We start from the raw sequence: 27,724 nt of genomic DNA, 5'->3' as shown, positions 1-27,724 counted from the left end.
CAGCCCGAAAGGGAGCACATTAAATTCATACAGCCCGACATGGGTGATGAAGGCTAACCTTGCCTTGGCAGATTCATCTAGCGGTACCTGCCAGTATCCCTCGGTTAAGTCTAAGGTAGAGATGAACTGGGCACGTCCCAGTTTCTCCAATAGTTCATCTGTGCGTGGCATTGGGAAGTTGTCTGGGCGAGTTACAGCATTTAGCTTATGGTAGTCCACGCAAAAACTTATGTCCCCATCTGGTTTGGGAACTAGAACCACTGGAGATGCCCATGCACTGTCAGATGGGTGGATTACACCCATCTATAGCATATCCTGGATCTCCCGTTCTATAGCAGTTTTAGCTTGAGGAGACACCCGGTAAGGTTGGGCTCTAATTGGGTGAGCATTACCTGTGTCAATGGAGTGGTATGCCCGTTCGGTCCATCCTGGGGTGGCTGAGAACATCGGGGCGAAGCTAGTGCACAGCTCCTTGATCTGCTGTCGCTGCATACGTCCAAGGGTCATGGAGAGGCTTACCTCTTCCATGCCACCGTCACTTTTTCCTTCGTAGTAGACACCTTCAGGCCACTCCGCGTCATCTCCTCCCTGGGCTGTAAACTGGGAAACCTTTAATTCTCTGGAATAAAAGGGCTTTAGAGAATTAACATGGTACACTTTAGGCTTCAGGTTTGAGGTGGGGGATGCTATGAGATAGTTAACAGCTCCCAGGCGTTCTTGAACCATGAATGGCCCTTCCCATGACGCTTCCATCTTATGGGCCTGGAGCGCCTTCAAGACCATGACCTGGTCCCCTACTTTGAAGGAACGCTCTCTGGCATGTTTATCATACCAGGCTTTTTGCTCTTCCTGAGCATTTTGTAGGTTTTCTCTAGCAAGGGCTAAAGAGTCTCGGAGGGTGTTTTGTAGGTTGCTTACAAAGTTCAGAATGTTAGTTCCTGGAGAAGGCGTTGAACCCTCCCATCGCTGCTTCACCAACTGTAATGGCCCCTTAACCTCGCGGCCAAACACAAGTTCAAATGGTGGAAACCCTAAACTGGGATGTGGTACAGCTCTGTAGGCAAAGAGTAACTGCTGTAACACTAGGTCCCAATCATTGGAGTATTCATTTACGAATTTACGTATCATGGCCCCCAAAGTTCCATTAAACTTCTCCACTAGGCCATTCGTTTGATGGTGGTAAGGGGTGGCCACCAAGTGGTTCACCCCATGAGCTTCCCACAGGCTTTTCATGGTCCCTGTCAGGAAATTAGTTCCCGAATCCGTAAGGATGTCGGAGGCAGGGCCGGCTCCAGGGTTTTTGCCGCCCCAAGCGGCAGCAATTCGGCGGGAGGTCCGAGCGGGAGTGAGGTCTGACCGTCTGCCGAATTGCCGCCGAATAGCTGGACGTGCCACCCCTCTCCGGAGTGCCCGCCCCAAGCACCTGCTTGGCAAGCTGGTGCCTGGAGCCGGCCCTGGTCGGAGGGCCAACTACCCTGGCAAAATATCTGTTAGTGCCTGGCACATACTTTTAGCCCTGGTGTTGCTTAGAGCTACTGCTTCCGGCTATCGGGTAGCAAAATCCATGAAAGTCAGTATGTACTGCTTTCCTCTGAGTGTCTTCTTTGGGAAAGGACCCAGAATATCCACAGCTACACGCTGAAATGGGACCTCAATTATGGGGAGTGGCTGGAGAGGGGCTTTGACCTGGTCTTGGGGTTTTCCCACTCTTTGGCACACCTCACAAGACCGGACATAAGTAGAAACATCCTTGCCCAGTCCCTCCCAGTGGAATGACCTCCCCAAACGGTCTTTGGTCCTGTTCACCCCAGCATGGCCACTAGGATGATCATGGATTAAGCTCAAGAGCTTTACCAGGTACTTAGTTGGAATTACCAACTGTCTCTGAGGATTCCAGTCTTCCTGGTGCCCACCAGAAAGAGTTTCCTTGTATAAAAGTCCTCTTTCTACAACAAACCGGGATCGATTAGAAGAGCTGAGAGGTGGTGGGTTGCTCTGTGCCGCTGTCCAAGCTCCCTGGAGGCTTTCATTTGCTTCCTGTTCAGCCTGGAACTGTTCCTTTATGCTGGAGACATCAGTTCCTCACTGTATTGTGGACCAGGGCTTGGCCTCTCTGGAAGCGATGCAGGTGATGGGGCTGTTTCCGTTGACTGTGAACCGTTCTCCGCTGGTGCACTATGTGGTATTTCAGGCTCTGGCTGAGCCTCTTGTGTAGGGTTATCTGCTGCTGCTGCCAGTGCAGGCTCGGTGGCGCCCTCTGGTGTTGAAGTTGTAGATGGGTTTGCAAGAGCTGGACTCAGTGCTGGCAATGGTTCTGGGGCTGGCTTTGGCTGGGTCTCTGGGACTGGATCCACTACGGCTGTTGCAGTCGTTGGCAGGGGATCCGGTTCCACCACCTCTGTCTGGGTCTCTGGTAACACAGACAGGGCTCTGGTGGAAGGCTCAGGAACAGGGATAGGTGTGAAAGCTTTCTTAGCCTGTCTGCGGGTGACCATTCCCATCCTCTTGGCTAGCTTCACATGGTTGGCCAAATCTTCCCCCAGCAGCATGGGAATGGGATAATCATCATAGACTGCAAAAGTCCACATTCCAGACCAGCCCTTGTACTGGACAGGCAACTCAGCTGTAGGCAAGTTTAAAGATTTTGACATGAATGGTTGAATCATCACTTGGGCCTCTGGGTTGATGAATTTGGGGTCCACTAAGGATTGGTGGATAGCTGACACCTGTGCTCCAGTGTCCCTCCACGCTGTAACCTTCCTGCCCACACTCACAGTTTCCCTTCGCTCTGAGGGCACCTGAGAGCCATCTGGGCCTGAGGACCTTGGGTGTGATGCCGGTGTAATGAACTGCAGTCTGTTGGGGTTCTTGGGGCAGTTGGCCTTCACATGCCCCAGCTCATTACATTTAAAACATTGCCCAGCTGACTGGTCACTGGGGCGAGGTGGGTTGCTGGAGACTGGTGTGGTGGGATGATAAGGGGCTTGGGGTTTTCCTTGGGATGTAGGTGGAGCCTTGGGCTGCCCCCGGTGGTAGGGTTTTGTTTCGGGTTGCCCCTTCTGATATTCGCTCCAACTGCTACTAGTTTTTTTCTTTTCTGCCACCTCCACCCATTTGGCTCCAATCTCCCCTGCCTCGATTACAGTTTTGGGCTTCCCATCTAGGATGTACCTTTCTATTTCCTCAGGAACACCCTCTAAGAACTGCTTCATTTGCATTAAGAAGGCCAACTCTTCTGGAGAGTTAACACTTGCTCCTGATATCCAGGCATCCCAATTTTTCCCAATGTCGTAGGCATGTCGGGTAAATGACATGTCTGGTTTCCACCTTAGGGCTCTGAACCCCCTACGGGCATGCTCGGGTGTCAGCCCCATTCTGATTCTGGCCTTGTTTTTAAAAAGTTCATAACTGTTCATGTGTTCCTTAGACATTTCAGCCGCCACCTCTGCTAAGGGTCCACTGAGCTGCGGCCTCAGCTCTACCATGTACTGGTTGTTAGAGATGCTGTACCCAAGGCAGGCCCTTTCAAAATTTTCTAAGAAGGCCTCGGTATCATCACCTGCCTTGTAGGTGGGGAACTTTCTGGTATGGGAAGCGGTACCTGGAGAAGGATTGCCAGGGTTGCCTGGTATATGCTGCTTAGCCCTTGCCATCTCTATCTCCAGTGCATGCTTCCTCTCTTTTTTCCTCTCCTTTTGCCTTTTGCCTCTCTTCTTTTTCTTTTGCCTCCATAGCTCTCCTGTGGGCAGCCTCTTTGGCTTTCTCTTCTCTTTCAGCAGCTTCTTTCTCGAGTTGTTTTAATTCGATCAGTCTCTTATGTTCCTTTTCTTTCTCTTGTGCTTCCAGTCTGGCTAAATCCAGGTTTTTCTGGACGTCACTGTCTGTCATCCTAGCCTTTCTGTGTTTAACATAGCTATGCCCAAGAGTGAGAAAGAAAAAAAGCAACAACCCAGATTGTGAATTCCTTTGACTCCTCTGCTTTCAGGCAGAGAAAAAAAAAACTCTAAGAAAATTTTGTCCTTTTAAAATCCTGCTGTGCTTTTGGTTCAAAAATGATCCCACCACTCTGCCACCATGTCAGGGTTCCTTCCTCGCTCTGAACTCTAGGGTACAGATGTGGAGACCCACATGAAAGCCCCCTAAGCTTATTTCTACCAGCTTAGGTTAAAACCTGGTACGCTGCCACCACCAAGTGATTTAACAAGAAAGGGAAAGGACCACTTGGAGTTCCTCTTCCCCTAAAATATCCCCCCAAGTCCTTACACCCCCTTTCCTGGGGAGGCTTGAGAATAATATCCTAACCAATTGATTACAAAGTGATCAAAGACCCAAACCCCTGGGTCTTTGGACAATGGAAAAATCAGTCAGGTTCTTAAAAGAAGGATTTTATTAAAAAGAAAAGGTAAAAATCATCTCTGTAAAATCAGGATGAAAAATAACTGTACAGGGTAGTCAGATTCAAAGAGCCCAGAGGAACCCCCTCTAGCCTTAGTTTCAAAGTTACACCAAAACAGGGATAAACCTCCCTCTAGCAAAGGGAACATTCACAAGTTGAGAAAACAAAGATAAACTAATATGCCTTGCCTGGCTGTTACTTAAAGTTTGAAATATGAGAGACTTGTTCAGAAAGATTTGGAGAACATGGATTGATGTCCGGTCCCTCTTAGTCCCAAGAGCGAACACCACCAAAACAAAGAGCACAAATAAAAGCCTTCCTCCCACCCCCCAAGATTTGAAAGTATCTTGTCCCCTTATTGGTCCTTTGGATCAGGTGTCAGCCAGGTTACCTGAGCTTCTTAACCCTTTACAGGTAAAAGGATTTTGGTGCCTTTAGCCAGGAGTGATTTTTTAGTATTGTATACAGGAGGGTTGTTACCCTTCCCTTTATAGTTATGACAGCAGTGGTATCATTGACACATTGTTTATTCTTAATTTTCCCAAATATAAGGGGTTGCCAAGAATTTTGGCTTTAAAGAAAGGGGTCTTCAACCTGAAAAGCGTGAGAAACACTGAGCTAGTTCCACCCCAAGTTACTGTCCCTCCACTGTAGCAATTGCTGGGAGAAATTCTGTGGCCTCTGTCACACAGCAGGTCAGACCAGAGGATCATAATGGACCCTTCTAGCCTTAAACTCTAGGGAACATCTACACAGCAGTGAAACACCTGCAGCTGACCTGGGTAGGCTGACTTTAGTAAGGCTTTTGATACCGTCTCACATGACCATCTCATAAACAAACTAGAGAAATGTAGCCTAGACGAACCTACTATAAGCTGGCTGCACAAGTGGCTGAAAAGCCATACTCAGAGAGTAGCTTTCAGTGGTTCACAGTCAAGCTAGAAGGGCGTATCGAATGTGGTCCCACAGAGATCTGTTTTGGGTTTGGTTCTATTCAATATCCTCATTAATAATTTGGATACTCTCATAGAGAGTACACTTATAAAGTTTGCAGACAATATCACGTTGTGAGGGGTTACAAACACCCTGGAAGATAGGATTGGAATTCAAAATGATCTGGACTTACTGGAGAAATGGTCTGAATTAAATAGGATGAAATTCAAGAAGGATAAATGCAAAGGACTATACTTAAGAAGGAACAATCAGTTGCACAAATACAAAATGGGAAATAACTACCTAGGAAGGAGTACTGCAGAAAAAGATCTGGGGGTTCTAGTAGATCACAAACTAAATATGCGTCAACAATATAATACTGTTGGGGGGGGAGGGAACATCATTCTGGGATGTATTAGCAATAGTGTTGTATACAAGACACAAGAAGTAATTCTTCAACTCTACTCGGCACTTATAAGACCACAACTGGAGTATTGTGTCCAGTTCTGGGCACCACACTTCGGGAAAGATGTGGACAAATTGGAGAAAGTCCAGAGGAGAGCAACAAAAATGCTTAAAAGTCTAGAAAACATGACCTATGAGGGAAGATTGGAAAAACTGGGTTTCTTTAGTCTGGAGAAGAGAAGACTGAAGGGGAACTTAATAACAGACTCAAATATGTAAAAGGAGGAAGGTGATTCATTGTTTTCCTTAACCACTGAGGACAGGCCAAGAAGTAATTAGCTGAAATTGCAGCACAGGAGATTTAGGTTAGACATTAGGAAAACTTCCTAACAGTCAGGGTGGTTAAGCACTGGAACAAATTACCTAGGGAGGTTGTGGAATCTCCAACATTGGAGGCTTTTAAGAACAGGTTAGACAAACACCTGCCAGGGATGTTCTAGATCAGCAGTTCTCAAGTGCGGCTCAGCACTAGGGGGCTATGAGCCAGGTTCAGGGGGTCCCCAAGCCCCACCACCCCATGGGGCAGAAGCTCTGAGCCCATAGGTGGAGTTGGGGAGGCACGGCGGGCATTGCCCCACCAAGCTGCAGTGCCTTACCGAGAGCGGGGCAGTCCCGAAGGCAGCCTCACACACTCACACCCACCACCTCCTCCTCTTCATCCGCCCCCCGTCCCCGAGGTCCCATCTCCTGGCCAGGCCAGAACCCTAAGCCAGATAGTGCATAATAATTGCTGCTCTGTTTGGTGCCATGGAGCCAGAGGAGGATTAAGGTTTTGTGGGGCCCTGGGCCAGAGCAAGTGGGGTCCCCTCCCCACCCCTTCTGCCTGCAGTGGGCAGGTGTCTCAGTACCAGGGGGCTGCTCCTTTGCTCGAATGGGCCCTGTAACCCTGTGAGCAGAGATAAAAGGAAAGGGAGTAGCCCTGCTCTAGCCTGGCCTCCTGGGAGGGGCTGGCTGGATCTTACTAGGGCTTTGCCCAGAGACACCAATCTATTCCCCTGTGCTGGCTTCCCGCTGAGGTAGGGATCACCATCCTCCCCAAGTCCCAACTAAAGGGCACAGCTGCTGAGGCTGGCAATCGGAGGAGGGCTGGACCTGGGCTCTAACAGGGACCACTACCTGCTGAAACTGCAGCGATGTGAGCAGCTGGCAATGGGACGTACCCTCAGTGGAGAGGGGACAGGATGGGAGCAGATGCCCACAGGGCCGGCTCCAGGGTTTTTGCCGCCCCAAGCGGCGCAAAAAAAAAAAAAAAAAAAGCCGGCAGCAATTCGGCAGGAGGTCCTTCGCTCCGAGCGGGAGTGAGGGACCGTCCGCCGAATTGCAGCCGAATAGCTGGACGTGCCGGCCCTCTCCGGAGTGCCCGCCCCAAGCACCTGCTTGACAAGCTGGTGCCTGGAGCCGGCCCTGGACGCCCAGCAAGGACAGGCGGCCTCCGTGCTTGCTACGGCGGGGATCAGCTGCAAAGCACAGAGATGCAATGGGCTGACGCTGGATGCTGCAGCTCCATCGGGGCACTGGGAGGGGGAGGGGCAGTGCACCAGCCCCCTCTTGGGCCTAAGTCCTGCACCTGGACCAAGGGATTCCTACTGCAGCTGGGTGCCACCTGTGCAAGCTGCGATGTGGGCAGCTGATGATGAGACATACCCTCAGTAGAAAGGGGACAGAATAGGAGCAGACCCCCAGCAAGGACAGGCGGCGAGCAGGAGCTGCAGGCGGGTGGGCAGAGCGGGGTCAGGGCATGGGGATGCTCATTTTCTGGGGCCCCCAATTGGCCGGAAGCCCTGGTCTTGGGCTCTGTTGGCCCATTGGCTAATCCTCCACTGCTCACAACAGCACATACAGAAGGAGGCACCTTGGTGCATGTTGTTATAAAATGAAATTCTATGCAGGGAGTAGAGGATCTTGATCAATGGAGAGATGTGCTGGAGAGACATGAGCTCAAAATAAGCAGAGGGAAAACAAAGTATAGGATGTGTAATTTCAGTAATGTGAATTATCCTTGAAACTAGATTGGCAGACAGGACTGAAAATGCAATGTTTCAAGTATCTGGGTTCCAGAATCTGGGGCAATGGAGGGCAAAAGTAGAGTTAGGGTAATAAATGCCTGGCTCTAATGGAAAGAGATAAGCAGTGCAGAATGTGACAGGAAGATACCAAGAAGATTAAAAGGGAAAATCCACAAAACGGTGGTCCTTCCAGTTTTAATGTATTGCACTCAGTGTTGGGCAACAAAGAAGAAACATGAGCAAATGATCCACAGAAATTTGAATGTTGAGATGGACAAGTGACGTGAGCAAGAAAGACTACATGGAGAATGTGTGTGTTTGAGACATGCTCAAAGTGACATCCATAAACAAAAAAATGAGGAAGAGCAGGCTCAGATGGTTTGGTCATGTACAGCACAGTCCTGACAACTATATAGGTAAGAGAGTTCAACAGATCAAGATTGATGGGAAAAAAGACAGAGGCTGACCCAACAAGTAGTGGTGAGATGTCATAAGGGAAGGCATGTTCGCATGTAGTGTGATAGAGGATGTGGCATTGAACAGAGCACTTTGGAGGGAGAGGACTCGTAGAGTGGACCCCATTTGATGCAATTAACACAAGGAAGAAAAAGAAGAGCCCTTCATCATTTGTTGTTGTAATGAGATTTCAGAATAAGGCTGAACTAATTTTTTGAACAAATTCTGAAGTCAGGAATGTTTTGTATTCGAAGAGGAACCCAAGGAGGGTCACCTGCTCTGCAGACCTTTTTCAGAAAACAATTGTGTGTGTGTGTGTGTGTGTGTGTGTGTGAGAGAGAGAGAGAGAGAGAGAGAGAGAGAGAGATACTCTGTACTGGCTATTTTCCTGAAAAGGAGAAATTATTGTAACATAATCCTGGCATCCATGCACTGTAAAACATGGTATTCAATGCTAAGGAAATATTTTTACATACACAAAACAAATTCTAGTACCTGACTGACTCATTTGTCACGTGACTGTTTTCAACTAATGTAAATGTCAGCAATCCGGCTGCAGCAGAGATCAGAGAAAATCATCACGTCTGAGCCATTCGGGAAGAAGAGATTATTGGCATGTGATGTTCTTTGTGAGTAGCCCATCATATTTCTTTTTCAGGATACTTAACTTGATCTCTGTTATAGGTTAGTTTAACATGTATTGAAAAATTGGTATGAAAGTGCCCCCTTGTGCTGATGTAATATAAATAATGGGACACAATGAATCAGAAAAATTCTGGGAAACAGATATAGAAAGCAATGTACGCCAGCATACATATGTAATAACCACCATGTTAGTTAATATCAGCGCCTGCAAAAGCCATGTTTAACCTCTTACCAAGATTATGGAAAATAAGTAACTGACTCAAATGAACTGGGAGGAATTGTGACACACAATGTAGCTTGAGACATATCCACTGAGACTTCCTCAGGACTCCTCTATTCTGGGAAATACTCCCAGGTTCTCTCAGGTAGAACTGGATAATATCAATGTCAAAAGTTTTATGGGGAATTCACAATACTCTGGATGCAGAGAAGGAAATGATTCCAAAATCAATGTTTCTATGAGGTGGTATACTCCTTATCTGCCCTTGCTCATGCAAATCTTTGTAAAAATCTGGGGTGTTGAGGTCAAGAAAAATTACTACAAAAATGATACATGAAATATGGTGTGACAATCAGCTACTGTTGTTAGATGTTCGGCTGCATATGTGTGTTCTCCCTGTATGCTGCCCCAGCTCTGCACAGACAGCTGGCACAGCAGACCTCGAGCAAACCACCCAATGACCACAGGTTTATTGTCAAAAAAGCATGGTAATAGCACCTGGCAGACTCTATGAGGATACTAAGACATATATGCCTGTGACAATGGACGCAGCTCAGTGAATGGCAAGACTTTCCATTCCCCCCCACCTCGGCTGGACAAAGATACTCCCTCTGAGATACGTCTTTATACCCTGATACAAACAAGTAACATACTGCCTCTGACATAGTTACTGCCCTCTGATGTGGCTAGTTATCACCCATGACCTTGTACACGTTGGTTCAATCAAAACATCACTATTACGTACTGTCATCCTGACCTTATCTTTTAGGAGGGGTCAGTGTGTTCTTGTTATATTTGGGGAATGTTTTTGTACCATCCTTGATATCGGGATGCTCTGGTACCACTCTTCTGAAATGTTTTGGCACCACTTAATATCGGGATGTGTTTGCACAAGTACTTTGTGATTAGCACTTCTTAGGAATGTGTATTTCTGCAATATCAGCCCTCTTCTTGCCCAATTCTGTGAGCAGATCCTGCTTCATACCAGGCCTCTGATGCAAGGGCTTATGTCTCAGGCTCGCTTCCTAATACAGCTACTATGGATTTAACCAAGGGATTCTGGTAAATTTCCTTGGATAGAGAGTCACAGAAGAAGTCTGCATCCATTACTGATTTTGTACTTTTTAAATTTAAAGTACTACCCTTCTAATTAATTAATGCAAGAGCCACATTCCAGAGGCTGGTTAATAAGGTATTACATGGGTTCGAGGACTTTGCTATCAGCTATGTTGATGATATCACTATATTTAGCGACACCAGGGAGGAGCACAAAGCACAGGTGGGGAAAGTATTGAGAAGCCTCAGGGAGACAGGCCTCACACTCAAGGTGTCAAAGTGTAGGCTGGTGCAGCAAAGATCCCTTACCTGGATCATTGGGTGGGCAATGTGCTACCTAGCAAAAGTGACAGGCAAACTGAGTAAGTTGCAAGCTACAAGGTTCAAACTCCATTTGCTAGAACAGTCCATGAAGGTGTCATCGGATCCTGAGGAGGTCCTGCATCTTCTATTCCATTCCAACCTTACAGCCAAGGCTGAGATGGCCAGGTCCACCCTACTTTTAATGTAATTGCTCATGTGGGCCTTGCTATTCGATCCCTGTGCCCCAGCACACTTGTGAGGCCTCTTGCATGTGCCCATTTCAACCCAGTATTTCCCACACCATGGCCTTGTTCTGGTTGACAAGGAGAATAAAGCCATGCTGGGGTTCTGGTCAAGGGCCGCCTCATCAGCAGAAATGGGCCTGGGATGGGATCCCTTGGCATCCTGGCTTCATCAGTGGAGTGGGGAGGGATAGGCATGGATGGTGCTGGGGGAGGGATACTGTGAGCGGAATGCACTGCTGGTTATTGTTGCTACCAGCCATGGGAAGGGCATAGAGCAGGGTGCTGGCCTGTGGGAGATAGTTGAAGGCAAACTTGCAGGGTGATGGTGGATGATGATGAAGTGGAGAAAGATATCGACTGTGAAGATGACGGTGGCACAGATCAGATTCTGTTGTGCTGGGGGCAAAGGGAGGTGTCAGTCGATGTCCTAGGACATCGACAGGGTGACATGCTGCTTTTCAGTGATGCAGACCCTGACCAGAAACCCTGTGTGCACAACCTGAGGACTCACACCTGACTGATATGTGAATTCCAGACAGCAGGAACAATCCTCACCCTGCTCTTCTGGGATAGGGATGGAGAATGGTGGTGGCTGTGAACTGGCCTGCTCCATTTTGGCCTTTCTTGGTTATAGCTACAAAGAGTCCTCTGGCACCTTATAGACTAACAGATGTATTGGAGCATGAGCTTTCGTGGGTGAATACCCACTTCATCAGCTGCTGGTTATAGCTGTGGCAGCTGCTCACCTTCTCTTTGCCGGCATGGGTTCATTTCTTCCCCATCCCACAATTCTGAGACGGGTTTAATATCAATGGTATCCAAGGGAAAGAGTCAAGTCAACATTATCTAAAAATCCAACCAACTTTGTGTCTAGTGCCCAGATCCTGAAAAGTATCCAGTCCCCTAACTCCCACTGGCTTCCTAAATACCTTTGAGGATCTGGGCCTGGGGCCCTAACACAGCAGTGCCTCCCTGAGTGATGGCAACACCAGTGTCTCTCTCAAACCCCACCCACCTTCAGCTCACCTAATGGGGGAGAGGAAGCCCAGCACAGTACGTTATGTGTCATTCTTTAGCTGCGCAGCAAGCAGGTGCTTGGGGCGGCCAAGGGGAAAGGGCGGCACGTCCAGCTCTTTGGCGACAGGTCCCTCGTTCCCTCTCGGAGGGAAGGACCTGCCGCCGAAGTGCCGCCGAAGAAGAAAGCAGCGCGGTGGGGCTGACGCCAAAGTCATGATGGCAGCTTTTCCCCCCTCCCCCCCGCGCCGCTTGGGGGGGCAAAAACCCTGGAGCCGGCCCTGGCACCAAGATGTGGATTCCAAATCTATGGCCCAGGGTCTTGAAATAGACAACTGCTTAGGATATAAGACACCACATTTGAATGTGTAGGTGGTGCTGGTATCCCTGGAAGCATCAGGGAGATCGTAAATACCTCAGTGCAGTTTATATACTGGTATATTGACATCACTCTGAGCATCAAGTTGCACAGTCACATAAGCTGCAAGTGTGTTTGCTTGGGGACACAAAAGAATGTATTTACTGCACTGATTGAGAGAATTTTTCCATCCCACAAATGGGAAATTTACACTATAGCAACAATTCCCCCAATTGTATTTGGGCATTTTGAGCTTGTATGTTAAAAGAGACATTGTCAACTTGTTGTTGCCATGTTGCTCCCAGGATATGAGAGAGAGAAAGTAGATGAAGTCATATCTTTTAATGGACCAACTTCTGTTGATGGATGGTACAAGCTTTCGAGACAATGAGTTAAGGGAAAGAAAAAAATCAGAGTGTCTAATCTAAATACAAGTTGGGACTATTATTAAGCATAAAGGTAATGCATGTCTTAGGAGGCCACTTGAAATGAAGTGGGCAATAAAGGTTAGACTTATGTAAAAGGAGTTTGAAGTAGGCCATTAAGAGTTAGCAGGCAGGTGCGGTTACAAATTGTTGCAACAAGCCATGAAATTAACATCCCCTATTAAATCCATGGTCTTTAGCTTCTAGCAGCATTATAAGGTGTTGTGCAGGTTTCCTTTGAGAACGAGTTTTGAAAGACCAGATATGAAGTGATCACTTTGTGAAAAGTGTTCGCCTAGAGGTGATATGGTGGATTTGTCTATGATACTCCTGGGGGTATTCTGTGCCAGAAAATTATAAAATACTGTGTGCAGAATTTTATAATTCTGCATATATGGGTGTGAACCTGGAAGGCTTTTAGGTGTGGATGGGAGAAGTACGGAATAGTTTCTTTGTGGGGGCGGGGGGAATTGTGATAGAGTTGGGGAGCCTTCCCCCATGCAGACCCTGACTGACCCCGAGCCTCTCCCATTCAGTCAGGCACATCTGCCCCTGTCCATGTGTGTCCCTGCACCTCCCTCCCCCCATTACTTGTTGAAAGAGTTACTTGGGGAAAGATTTGATAGTTTCTTTAAGTTCCTGTGTGAGTTATGGTGTGGGGTCTTTTTCTAGTTCTTTATAGTAGATGGTGTCAGAGACTTGTCTGTTGATCTCGTTGACGAAGTTATCATGATTAGGGACTACAATAGTGCCCCCTTGTCTACTGGTTTGATCATGATCTGGTGGTTGGATTTCAGGGACTATCCCGTGGGGGTAGCCAAACTGTGGCTCGTGAGTCACATGTGGCTCTTTTACTGTTAAAGTGCAGCTTGCAGAGCCCCCCATGGCACCCCCTCCCCCATTCTCCACCTACCAGACTAGGTGCGGGGGGAGCTCGGGACCTCTGCCTTGCTACGGGGGGGGGGGGGAGAAGAGGTCTCAGGGCTTCAGCAGGAGTGGGGCTGAAACACTGGCCCCTGGCAGGCACCTCCTGTGGGGTTGAAGATTGTTGTATGCGGCTTGGAGGGTCAGTAAGTTTGGCCACCCCGATGTAATGCATGTCTGAGGATTTCACAGTTGATTTTTTTTCCTGAAGCAACTGATGTAATGATCCACTGTGTGCTTTTCTCCACTGTGGGGTGTCCAATCAGATGACTTTTTTTCTTGTGACTGCCGATGGGGATGCGGTAGTTGTGGGTGGTGGTGTCTTTGTTGTGAAAGATTCTGCTAATAATACTACTCATTTAGAGAAAGCAGCAAATCAGGAGAAATAGGACAGTCAAGCTCATGGACTAAGCAGATTCTAATGGAAGCATGTTTTGGGGAGATGCAGTACATTTCCTTGGAGACCTGTCATAAGTTTCCAGCAGTAAGTAACTGCTGCTATCAAGACAGACCTTCTGTTACATGCAACACGGAAACACAAACTTAGTTTTCAAAATCAGATTAATTTTATTTTCATTCATGTATTGGCACAGGCGGTATCAGCTGGGAGTCTGCAGAAAGAGCAACAGAAGAGCCGATCCCAAGCATCTCATTCAAAATGGCTCCAATGGATCATTTTTGGTTTTGCCAGTCTCATAGCTGGTAAGACTGGGCCCCTTGTTCTCATGAGGAAGGCTTTGGAAAACCCTCAAGTGTACACACTCATCGTTGCTTTTGCTGATGGAGACCTGAAAGACAAGGAGAATGGGACAGCCGTGGACTAAGCAAATTCTAATGAAAGGAAGTTTTGGGGAGATGAAATGCTGAACCTTTGAATGGCAAAATAAAAATTAAATCATACACGGTACCATTCAATACCCTAAACCTGATCTGTAGAGACTGTCCCATTTCATATCACGTGTGAGCAGAAATGGGCTCGTGTGTCCAAATTAGGGTGTTCCTGATGATCAGAAAATAGAAATGTTATCCCTGCACTCACAAGGCCAAGTTCAACCTGCCATAAGAAGGCGTCACTTCCACTGGTTTCTCCAGGAGTTGCACCTATTTATGCCTGGGCTGAATTTAGGTCATATTCTTCATGCCCCAAAATTATCCTTCCCACTAAACAACTTCATCTTCTGCACATAAGCTTGGGCATCTGAGTGAAGTCAATGAGAGTTTTCTTTACAAAAAAATCTGATATTTAAACCCAAAAGTTTTCAATCAGTTTTTCTAAGGCAAAGTCTCATTGACTTCACTCAGATCCCATGCCTAGACTGGCAGTGAAAGAGTTAACCCTTTTTTCCCTAGGAAGGCCAGAGCTGTATGCAAAGACACTGGGGCAGGAGGCAAAGAAAGCTGAATGCTGGGGTGAAGTAAGCCAACACCCTCACCGGGGCTGGGTGAAGATTTTTCAGACAGATATTTTATTCACCAAAAAAAATGCAGTTTCAAATCTACCAAAACTATTTGTGAGTTTCTGTGAATTTTGACTGTCTCCCAAATAAAAAAAATATTTTTTTGGAAATGCTGACAAACTGTTTCAATATTTCCAAATTGATTCTTTTTGGTTTTGGGGGTGGGGGGGGATAGATTTACAAAATGGCCAGAGGAGGAGATGGTTCTGTCCCACCTTATAACTTTTAGTCCAAGTGGTTGGGGGTACTCAGGTGGGATATGGAAGACCTGGGTTCAATATCATCCTCATTTGATGTGCAGAAGGGAGTTGATTTGGGGTCTCCTGCTTCTCAGGAGAGTGCTCTAACAAGTGGGCTATGAGGTATTCAAGAGGAGGTTTCTCTGTCTTGCTTATTGAAGCTGTTCCACTGGGTAGAAATAATCAGTGGGCCAGAAACAAAGAGATTGACTCCATTGCCTGCTGCTTAGGGTACTCAGCTGGGAGGTAAGAAACACAAATTCAAATTCCATCCCCTGCAAGTTGTCGCCTGTTGTAAAAAAAAAAAAAAAATCCTGTTTTTTTAAGTCTCTCTTTTGTGAAACCACCCAAACATTTAAGCACTACTGGTATTCACAAAACCCCCACTCAGCTGCCACGTAACTCTGGAGGTGCCTATATAACCTCAGCACCTAAATTTTTGCTGTAAAAGTCCCCTAGTTGCCTACGTTTCTGCCACTGGGCATGTGCACTAGTGTCTCAAGCAGGTGCCTAGACACCTAACCCCCAGCGGGATTCTCATACTGGGCTTTGTCATGCCTGGCTTACCTGCAGGGCCTGATCCAGTAGATGTGCTCAGAGCACACCTGACGCCACAAAATATGGAGGAGAACAACCTCCCTCATGACCTTTAGCCCAGTGGTGTCACGTGGGCCATGTGAGACCCCATTCAATTCCCCCTTCTGCATGACAAGACAAAGGGAGTTGTTCATGGGTCTTCTACCTGTCAGAGGAATGTTCTAACCACTGGGCTATAGGATAATCTGAGGCAGAGGCGCTCTGAGTCTCCCATTGAAGCTGTTCCACTGTATAACTAATTAAATATGCACTGGCCCAAACAGAGAGCGAGTGACTCTGTAGTTCAGTAACTAGGGCACATGCCTGACATGTGGAGACCATCTTCAAATCCCTTCTCCCCACCAGGCAAAGGAGGGGAATTGAACCAGAGTTTTCTACCTCCCAAGCAAGTGCCCTAACCACTGGCCTAAAGGTTGTAAGGAAGTCAGCCTGCTCCTCCTTTCCCCTCTGGCTGTTTTGTGGGAAGTCAGACTTGTGCCACCCCTTGTCTTGCAAGAAATAGCTCAGGCATCTGATGCCAGGAGAAGGCTTTTTCATAGATTAATAGATTCTAAGGCCAGAAGGGACAATTATGATTATCTGGTCTGACCTCCTGTAAAACACAGGCCATAGAACTCCCCCAAAATAATTCCTAGAGTAGATCTTTTAGCAAAACATCCCATCTTGATCTAAAAATGTTCAGCTCTGGAGAAATCCACCATGACCCTTGACAAATTGTTCCAATGGTTAATTACTCTCTCCATTAAAAATATACTCCTTGTTTCCAGTCTCGATTAAACTCTCAGCCATTGGATCATGTTATGCCTTTCTTTGCTAGACTGAACAGCCCATTATTAAATGTTTTCCCCCCCATGCAGGTATTTATAGAAAATAATGAAAGTGACCCTTAACTTATTCTTCGCTAAGCTGAATAGACTGAGCTCCGAGTCTCACTATGAGGCATGTTTTCTAATACTTTAATCATTTTCATGACTTCTCTCAACCCTCTCCAATTTATCAACATCCTTCTGGAATTCTGGGCACCAGAACTTGACACAGTATTCCAACAGTGGTCGCACCAGTGACAAGTATAGAGACAAAATAGCCTCTCTACTCCTACTTGAGATTTGCCTGTTTATGCATCCTAAGATCAACGTCAGGCTGACAGGTCTATAATTACCCAGGTCATCCCATTTATCCATTTTAAAAATTGGCACTTAAGCTTTCTTCCAGTCTTCTGAAACTTTCCCAGTGCTCTAAGACTTATTGAAAATCAACATTAACAGTCCAGTGAACTCCTCAGCCAGCGCTTTTAAAACTCTTGGATGCACATTATCTGATATTGCTAATTTGAAAATGTCTAACTTAAGTAGCTATTTAACATCCTCCAGAGATATTAGTGGAATAGAAAGAGTGTTATCATCACCATAGGTAGAGATTATATCTGTTTTCCCCCAAATACAGAACACAAATATTTATTGAACACTTCTGCCTTTTCTAGGCTGTGACTCCCAAGCAGAGACAGGTGCCTGTGTCACTCTGTACCTCAAAGTAGCACCCTGGAACACCCATATTTATCTCGGTCATAATTATGATATATTTCATACAAAGCATGCTATGTAGGATATCATATGAAAGGTCATGGTCTGCTGAAACCCATTGTTCTGTTAAAATATGTATATCAGTGTGTATGAGGTTATAAGATTTTGCTGTATGGTTGTTAATGAAATAGTTGTGAGTTTGGAAGTCACCCAATGCTAGTTCTCCAGGGACCACAACAAAGGAGATTACCAACATCTGGGCAGGCGTTGAATGATCATCACCTGCCATTGACCAGCAGGGGAATAGTATACAAGGGATTTACAATTCAATGACAATTTCGCAAGCACCACACATTGGGGACTGCTCAACGTTATGACTCAGTTGCACAAGACCACAACGGGGGTTTGCTCAACCCTGTGACTCAGCAAGGCCCACCAAGGCATGCCTGGGCTAGTGTCTTCCAGGCACATGGACTGAGGAGACAAAATAGGGGACAGTGGCATCATGCTTTGGCCTTTCTCCTCCCCCACCTATGCTGGAAGCAACAAGAACACTGGGAAGACAAAGCCTTGAACTGAGGAGACTTGTCCCAGGCTTAAAGGGGAAGCCTGTGTATTAAGAACTTAACATCTAGTTTGGTGAGAAAACTGCTTGGTCCAAATACTGCCTAGTCTAATAAAAGATTTAGACTGTGTGATTATCTTTTATTTTCTTTGGTAACTATCTCTGACCTTTTATGCCTACCACTTATAATCACTTAAAATCTATCTTTCTGTAGTTAATAAATCTGTTTTATATTTTACCTAAAGCAGTGTGTTTTGGTTGAAGTGCTTGGGAAATCTCAGCTCAGTTTACAAAGGCTAGTGAGTGTCCTCTCCACATTGAGGGAGGGGCAGACTGGATAATAAACTTACACTGATCAGGTTTCTGACCAGGACAAGACGGTATAGTTCCGGGCTGCAAGGCTGGGGGCTTGGGAGATTTGCTGGTGCCTTTCTCTGTGTGATTCGTGAGTGGGTCAGGGAGCATTCATGCAATTTAGCTGGGTGTGGGGCTCCATGTGCTGTTGTGCTGAGTGATAACAGTGTCAGGGGGGAGGGGGGGGGGGTTCTGCTTGTCAGTACCAAAGCATTGTGAGAGACAGCCCAGGCTAGAGAGTTAAGAGGGCACAGTAGTACCCCAGTTCCAGGTTGTACTCGGGGGATCCCATCACAGTGCCTAACTCCGGACTGGAGTTGATAACCAAGTTCCTTTGAGGGGAAGCACTCAGGACAGACACCGTTCTCCTCAGTATTTCCCATTGGCTAGCTTAAGCATCTCCTCATTCAGTGTGCATGCTTTTGTGGATTCTGTTCTTCGACTCCAAACTTTCCCCATCCATTGTGTAGGGAGCCTGAACACCTAATTCAGGGTTTGTGAATTTCAGTGGGTGACTAAGCACCTAGAAGTTAGGGGCTGCAATCCCCACCTACCTTAGAAAACCTCTCTATCCATGTCCCTCAGAGAGCTGCTCTCACTGGTAATCTATTGGGGAAATGTCAGGTGCAGGAGGCAGAACGTTCTTAACAGATGGTTCTAAATGACTGAACTCATTGCCACAGGAGATCAGAATCAGACCTGGGCCAGGAGTGTGCAGAGCACAATGAAAACCCAACTCCTTCGACAAGGCCTTCTCACAATAATAGAGCTAAAAAGACCCACCATTTCTCTGAGAGAAGGAGCAGACTGGGCTTTTGGGCCCCAGGCAGCCTATGACCACAGAACCCACTGTTTTGAGGAAATATTAGGGAAGGGGGACATTTCCGCTATCATTAAAAAAAGTTTCTAGCTCTTTCCCTTAAGAGCGAGCCTTGGAAAATGCAAGCGGATCAAAGGAACAAGGGGCTGGACTGTACTTCTGCAGCAGAAGGTTGTGGGGACATAAGACTCACCGCTCCCAAACACACACACACACAAACTGTATTTAAATTTGCTCAGAGGAGTTTGAGGTGTGTACCTCTCAGTAACACTCCCCAAAAGCCCCAGGCTGGCCCTGTGCCTAGTGGGCTGATCATGGTGAACAGGATTCTATTTCCTCTCAGGGCATGGAGACAGCAGGAAGGAGAAGCCATTGTTTTGCCAGCTTGCCCAAACACCACCTAAGGCCAGCTCTGAGGATGAGAGTTAAGAAAGCAGTTGGAGAGTCTTGAATAGAGATCGCCCTCTTGGCAATCCTAAAATTTTACAATATACAGCTGTAGGAGTGTGACTCGTGCTTATAAATACTGAGAAGATTTAAATGAGATTCACAAAACAAGTTGTTTATCTTTTCTATTTTTGTATCAAAATAGCACCCAACGGGTACTGGCTGGGCACTGCAGAAGCAGACGAGAGATAGTCCCTACCTTGATTAAAAGTCATATGGGATCTTTTCCTGCAATGTTTGCTCACTATTTGAACATTTTGCTTTAAGGCACTCAAAAGTACATTCTTCTTCAACTAGAACACTTAAGCAATGAGGGAAGAAGAGGGGGATTTTGTTGACTACTGACCTTAATGAAGTAGTTTATTCCAGCAACCACCTGAGTTTTATATTTTAGGGCTACATAGACTGGATACGTCTTGTTCTCTTTCCCTTCCAGCTGTGGCTTCACCTGTAGGGAAAAAAGAGGGTTAGGTGGTGTAATGGGGTCGGTACACCCCCTTCTCATCATATGTCTACTGCCGCCATTTCTTCTTCTCAGCTTCTCAAAGAATGCACATGTTATGTGCTGCAAGTCAGCCTATAACATTTCCCTTCTTTGGGCCTTGCTTATTAACAAACAATTCAACTCAACTCAGATCTTCCAGCCTTATTCCCTAGGCTCCAGAGTTCCTTGCAGCCAGGCTTCACAGCCCTGTGAAAACTAGGATTGCTGCGTGGCCTTTCCTGAAATACCTCTTGCCTGAAGCTCCTGCTTTCTGAAAACATCTCCCCCAAAACCCCTGTCCATCCACTGACCTCAGTGTCTGGCCATCTGCACCTACCTCCAGTTTGCCATCACATGACACTTGGTCACTGTGATACAGAGGCCCATTGCTGCCAACTGGCAAAAACGTCACTGTTCTCTACAAGCAACTCCTGTCTAGACCTGACAAAATCACTACACCTAACACACTGTTTTCATGGTATTCACCCATGATGGGCAGCATGTGATGTCTCTGTTGAAAACTTGTAACTTATCAATACCCATAATCAGTGTGAGATGTGTGTACGGGTGATATATAAGGAATAATGTAACTGTATTGAAAATTATGCCTTTATGGTCTTGGAGGGAAAGTGAATGACTAGGGAATAATGTCTCGGTGACGGACAATTCAAGCAGGAGGGAGTTGTCGCCCATCCTGGGCTAGCCGATTATGTATTGCAATACTCATTGTCTGCCTTGGCACCAACCCAGAAAAAAAAAATCAATGGAAAAACCATCGAAGACAAATTAAGCATCAAAACCACTTGAATATGAAAAGGAATTATAGGACATTGAGTGGATCCCCCTGTTTGGTGAATAAAGACAAAAGACTGATTTGGTATATCACAGGATGGAGAAAGACGCTCTGTATACATTGACTAAGGAGGCACCTTGATGAGCAGGGGTGCTTCAGGAAAGATTGGGTCCTGGCATTTTAAATTGTTAGTTCTCCTTTATTGGGGTAGGTAGCAGAGCAGTACCATGAGAGGAGTAGAACAGGAAAAGGGCAGAATTGAGACCTCTCAAAGTTTTGCCCCAAGCGAAGGGGCAGGGGGGAGTCATTTGAGCTCCCCGTCTTAGGTGCCAAAATGTTGTGGGCCAGCCCTGTTCCCCCTCCCCCATAGAATTATGTACAATCCCTCAATCACACATACATTTTTGCATTTTTAATTCAATGAACTCCTATAATACTAATTTAATTCAATATGGTTTGTCCAGGATATTGCAGGTTAGTGTCCTATCTGTCACAATCAAGTGACTTTTTAAAATTTTCCCTAAGACAATTGTGATTACACTCACCTGATGGGGTCATTGGAGTGCTATGGTACATCATCCCTTCTCAGATACAGATGTACTGTGTCTCAGAGGAAAGCATTAAAGAAACTTCAGCTGTGAGGACTGCAACAGCTAGTGGGTCCCAAAAGCTCTGACACGCAGCGCAAATGAAATACTAATTTACTAAGGCTGACAGAAAAGGACAAATTCTCTAGGCTCCCGAAACAGCTCAGAGTAGTTCTCAGTTTAACCTTTGTGGGACAGTTCAAAAGAAGGTTGGGGTCTTAATATCTTAATCCATTCATGCAGTAGAGGTAATTGGTCAGAGTTCAGTTCTGTGGTATGACTCATTGGGGTCCCTCTGCATTGCTCTTCCACACTGATGCAGCATCTTCTGCTTGAGTGTCAACTCTGGAGCAGCTGTTCCAGTGCTTCACATGCTGCCACTCTCACCCCAAATGCTACAATCACTACGCTTCTCCCACAATCCCAATACACCCACTATTGACTAACTATTCTCCCAGTTCCCATGGAACCTTTCCTTTCTGCTGCTCTCAGCAGATTCACCACTCCACACCCAGGCTTTCCACTTCTTTGGAAGTGTTGAATTAAGTGTCCCCTCAGCGCCAGCTGTCCTTGTCTCAGACAAGGAAACTGTCATCCCCCACCCCTGCCATTCATGACCTTCCCAACCTCCAAGTACTATTTACCCATCAGTTATTTATTGAGAGGGCCCATCCCTTTGAGGGAGGTCAAGCAGCCAGCTGCCTAGTCCCCAAATGGACAGTTTGAAGCCCTTGGCTCATGCCTAACAGATGTAGGACAAGGAGATTTAATAAGTAATACATTCCTGATCAAATGTATTTTTGGTTGTTGTTTCTGGACTCTGCTAGAATTAGGGCAGAAATGAAGGTAATGCTCAGGGGTCAACAATGGTACAAGAAAACCTCCCAAATATTGATAGGACTAGGGCTGCTGGGGCTAGATTTCACCAAGGATCTTAGGCTCCCTGCTGACTAGTGGAATTCTTAGCCCTGAGTTAGGCACCCAGGTTCCTCCTGTATTGTATGGGGAGACTTAATTGCCTAAGAAAGGGATTCCCAGAAGCCAGTAGGCAGAGTGGGGACCCATCTAAGTTAGCCAGGAGTAAAATGGAGAGAAGAGGGGCAGGGCATAGGGCCCAGATCTACAAAGGTATTTGGGCACCTGACTGACAGGCCAGAGAAAGAGAGAGAGAGGCACCCATGTCTGCTTGGGATTCGTGCTTTCAGATTGCCAGATGAAAAGTGCCTTGTACCTGCTGAGGAAATCAGGGTTAAAATCCTTTCCTCTCAGAAGAGCTTTTGACAAAACATTTACATTTGCTGTGATTTTAATTGTCTGCTTTGGAGCTTCTTTTAGGAACATTTGGATACTACAATGAAATCCAACATAATGACAGCATTATAGATGGGGAAACTGAGGCAGAGCGCGCTGAAGTGACTTACCCAGAGTCAGGCTACACAATGAGTCTGTGGCTGACATGGGAATCACATCTGTCTCATGACTACCAGTCCCAGTGCACTAACCACTAATCCATTGTGCTTCATTCATTAGCTAACTGGGAACTTTGACCATTTCTTTAAAAGCATGTAGTCAATAAAGGCAATTCATGTATTTAAGCCAATCAACAATGACATTTTTCTCTGGCAGCCACTTTCCCTTCCATGAAGGGTGGGGTGAGAGTAACCACAAGTCTTCTAGTCAGCAGTCTGGTAGTCAGATGCTCTTTGTTGCTAAAGGATACGACGGAGTTCCCAGTTGACTCACAAATGCCAGATACTATTTAAAAATCTACCTCTCCAAGGCACACACAGATCTAAGCACAAGACAGAAGTTTCACCTTTTAGAAAATAAAGAGCAATGAATCATTTTGTTTACATTTTTTAAAGATCACTGAACAGGTCAGTGCTTTAAATGAGGGGTTTGCAACCTTTTTCTTTCTGAGGACCCCCCCACCCCCAACATGCTATAAAAATTCCACAGCCCACGGGTGCCACAACTGTTTTTCTGCATATCCAGTAGATTAAGAGCCAGGGCCGGTAGTAGGGGGTGGCAACCAGGCCAATTGCCTGGGACCTCAGGCCACAGGGGGCCCTGCAAAGCTAAAGTGCTCAGGCTTTGGCTTCAGCCCTGGGTGGCAGGGCTTGGGCTTTGGTTTTCTGCCCGGGGCCCCAGCAAGTCTAATGCCAGCCCTGCTCTCTGGTTTATTTAGACAGACCCCCTGAAACCTGCTTGCAGCCCCCCAGGGGGCCCCAGAATCCTGCTTGAGAACTGCTCCTTTAAATCATTCCAAGTACATGATACTTTCCTGAAAGTAGTTCAGGTATCGTACATATCTGCCCTCCGGAGGCTATATTCTGCTCTCACTTAACAGGGGAGTAAATTTAAAAACCTCAATTGACCCCTGTGTGAATGAAAGCAGAATCTGACTTGAAGATTCACCTTTTGCGCCCTATTTGTGTCCACTGAAAACTAAGTATTGTGGCCTCATTTCTGACATATGCTGGGTGCACATTTAAACTTGGATTCTCAGATTTTTTGGACAGAGACCATCTGCTACCTTTTACAGTCAGCATACACACAACAGCAGTAATATTTTGTAGGTCTATAGTGCCTTTCGAGGAAGAATCTCAATGAATTAAACAGTCCCCATGTGAGGAAGGGAAGTGTTATCCCCCACTCCCACCCCCTTCATTTTACATCTGAGGAAATTGAAGCACAAAGAGGTGAAGTGATTTGACCAGGGTCACACAGCGAGTCCACAGCAGAGCCAGGCAGGCCCAGGACATTTCCCCCTCACCCCCTAGCCCAAATAACCTTCAAGGGGCCCTAAATCGTTAGAAAGGCCAAAGATATAAATCACAGGAAAATACTGACAAAGTAGCTAATTTCTACTTTCTTAAACTCTTAAAATCCAAGATTTTCCAGGGATCCAACTAGCCCCTGGACTCCTAGAAGGTTATTTGTTTATAGGAACCCTGAAATACCCACTCCCCTCTGCCCCCCAGTAATGAGACACTAGAACCAGCCCTGGCACCAGGAACAAAAGCCTGACTCCCTGGCTTGCTCTGCATTAGCAAATGGGACCTCCAATTCACCGCCGGTGCAGCTCCACTAGCCCAACTACACAAGTACCAGTGGAGGCAGAACACTGATATTTTTGCTACCCTGTCAGCCAGTTCTGTACAGATCAGGGTGCGATGGCACACCTAAAACCTTGTAGACAGAGGTGCTTCTACCACTGCTACTGGAACTGCACTGGTAGTTAATTAGGCAGTGTAGACTCAGCTTCAGATGCCTGTACTGACCATTAGAGCTTTCTGTCTTTCCTATATTTCTAGCTGTGCCACAGAGGTCTCTGAATGTCTCTAGAGCTCCCAGAAGACAGAAAGCAGAGGGTCAGAAAACTGGAAGAAAAGTAATGTTGTGTCAATATTTAAAAAGGATAAATGGGATAACCCAGCAATTATAGGCCTGCCAGTCTGACATTGATCTTGGGCAAGATATTGGAGCAGCTTATATGGGACTCGATTAATAAAGAATTAAAGGATACTTAATGCCAATCAATGAGGCTTTATGGAAAATAGATCCTGTCATACTAACTTGATATCTTTTTTTTTTTTATGAGATTATAAATTTGGTTGATAAAGGTAATAGCATTGATGTAATAGACCTAGACTTCTGTATGACACTTGATATCGCATGACATTTTAATTAAAAAACCATTACGATACAAAATTAACATGGCCACATTAAATGGATTAAAAGATTGAAAAGTTCTATGCCTGTGCTATACAGGATGTCAAACTAGATGGTCCCTTCTGGCCTTAGCAGATACAAATCTAAGAATTTCCTGGACTGGAGTCAGTGCAGTCACTTCTTAAGCAAATTTTCCATGCCACATACTACATGCTTCTAATCAACTAGTTTCTGTTTTGCATCTTTCATTGGATGCAACTCACCTGGTCAGCAATCTCTTGGATTTCTGGAGTCGCGGGCTTGATCTCGGTTAAGCCTCCAGCAATCATAGTGGCAAATAACTTCTTAGGATGTTTGGAAACTCTGACAAACAAAATCTAGAGCAAATGTGACCAAGAACACTCAGACATCTGATATTATATACTCACACAGTCATATGATTTGTATAATGTGGAGTTTACCATTGTCAGGCTTGTGAGGGGAGAGCAGGGAAGAAAGGAACAAAACAAAATAAAACAATGTAATATTGTCAGTAGTAAGAGAAAGAGTACTTTAAATATCATTATGTGTCTAGTGCTCTGTGGACACCAGAAAAGCAGAAAACAAATAACTCCCCGACCCCTATTAATTACGGTAATTGGTTCCTCCTGGTCTGGCAATTTCTTGATTCATCACCAGTTTCAACACCTCTAATAGGGGTGTGACTCTCTTTGTGCTTGGGGAAGGGATTGTAAACACTGAGCTACACCCAAATATTTCCCAATATCTGCCTTAAAATTACCACACATTCTCCCCTGGTTTCATTGCAGCAATTCCTGTTTAACTTGAAATGTGGTTTTCTCATTATCTCTAAGAATGCAAAGGCAGCAGGTCTTTTATTTTTAATTATTTTATTTCACTATTATTTATTACAAATCTGAAAGGTTTTCTAACTGTTGAAAGGACAGAGACAAGAATGCTGGCACATGCTGCCACCTTAACCCCTTCTTTTCCTTGTGTTTTAGCTTTTATTTGAAGAAATATGACCCACCCTCCAAAAGGAGCATGCATGTAGATTTCTTTATCAAACTTTTTACAAAACCTATGAACATTTAGCAATTAGTCTTGTTTTTAATTTTGCACCAGGAATAAAAATTTCCTTTTTCTACATTATTCCTTTAGCATTTGTTTTTTAAAAACTGGCAGATAGACTCCAATGAAAGATGTACCTAATCTTTAGAACAATTTCACTTATTCCTACTTAAAGTAATGTAGTTCTTCACAGCCTTTTGTATTTATTGGAAATTAACACCTATTGGCTTAAATTGCATTAGAGCCTCTTAATTTTAGTAAAGTTTTTGAAGGACAGATAAATTTAAAAGACTTCAGCAAAACATACAACATACAACACAGAAACCGGGGGGCAGGGATAGCTCAGTAGTTTGAGCATTAACCTCCTAAACCCAGGGTTGTGAGTTCAATCCTTGAGGGGGGTTACTTAGGGATCTGGGGTAAAATCAGTACATGGTCCTGCTAGTGAAGGCTGGGGGCTGGACTTGATAACCTTCCAGTTCTATGAGAGAGATCTCTCTCTCTCTCTCTCGCTATATGTAACCCTTCTGCCCATCTAGTTGGCAGCAACAAGGGCCGGGTTCTGTATCTAGGGGTTCCGTTTCAATAACACAATGCAAAACCGGCTCGAGCCCCCACCCAGTGACCTGGGACAATTACATACCACCCCCCCTGGGTACCTCTAAGAGGCAATACTTCCCCTCTCGCAAGCACGGAGTCTGAGTGTAGCAGAAAATGTTTAATAACATGAGGTAAACGACATCAGCATAAAATTGGAAAAACACCACAAAACAGGATTCACAACACAAACCATGAGCAAAACCCACCCCAGCAAATTGGGCTGTGTCCTTTTCCCTTTGGTTCTTGAATCCAGCAACCCAAAAATCACCCAGAGTCCCCAAAGTCCGACACCCCCAAAGTCTCTTGGGTCCAGCAACCACCCAAAGTCCCAAAAGTCCAACAACCCCCAAAGTCTCTGTCCCTGGTCAGTGCAGTCCCAGAGTAAAAGGGGGGGGGGCACGCAGGGTGTTAAGGGGCACCTTACGTGATCTGAGGCTGGCCAGCCGTCTATTTCTCCGTGGGGGTTCCGCCGCAGCCTTTACCACGAGCCAGTCCACTTTCCTGCCATCCCACAAACTGCTCCGCTGTACAAGCTGCTCTGCTCCGCTCACCGACCTGTGAGCCGTTCCAGCCGTCCCCACAAACAGCTCCGCTCACCGTTCCTTGGGCCACTCCAACCGGCCCCGCAAGGCTCCACGCCGCTCGCTGCTCCTCCAGTCGTCCCCACAAATTGCTCCGCCAGCTGCTGAGCAATATAGCTTCAGGCTCCCCCATTAGTTAACACAGCACTCAGTGATCTCAGCTCTTAATAACATCAGCTCTTTTGTGATTTCAGCTCTTAGCGATTTCAGCTCATAGTATAGTAGGGGAGCCCCAGTGCTGGTGCACCATTGGCCCAAAGTGAATTCAGCTCAGCAGCCTGTAACTAGACTCCTAAGGGAATCAAAGTTAGCTCTGACATTCAACAGTGGAGAGAGGAGGCAGTGCAATTGGTGTTTCAAACCCTCAGAGGGGGCCCATACCATCAGGTACAAATACCTGTCCCCATCCTCTCTCAATTCACTGGGTTTTGTAACCCATGCCCCTTGTCAAGCAAGTGCTACTTAGGTAATGGTGAGGGACTCACTCA

The 27,724-nt window shown here is 46.1% G+C and overlaps 1 protein-coding gene across 1 annotated transcript; it reads right to left on the bottom strand.

Moving 5' to 3' along the window:
* Positions 1–14,092: 14,092 nt before the first annotated feature.
* On the bottom strand, positions 14,093–25,420 carry CSTA (cystatin A). Its single transcript, XM_026660248.2, is given in 4 exon segments — positions 14,093–14,234; positions 19,792–19,893; positions 25,248–25,355; positions 25,358–25,420. Coding segments are annotated over 4 exon segments (408 nt in total). The 3' UTR covers positions 14,093–14,099.
* Positions 25,421–27,724: the final 2,304 nt, after the last annotated feature.

The sequence above is a fragment of the Terrapene carolina genome, unplaced genomic scaffold (genome assembly GCF_002925995.2).
Source record: "Terrapene carolina triunguis isolate 2854851 unplaced genomic scaffold, T_m_triunguis-2.0 Scaffold740, whole genome shotgun sequence".
Classification (NCBI taxonomy): Eukaryota; Metazoa; Chordata; order Testudines; family Emydidae; genus Terrapene; species Terrapene triunguis.
Note: the sequence above shows the minus strand (reverse complement) of the source record. Positions and strands in the feature narration are given on the sequence as shown.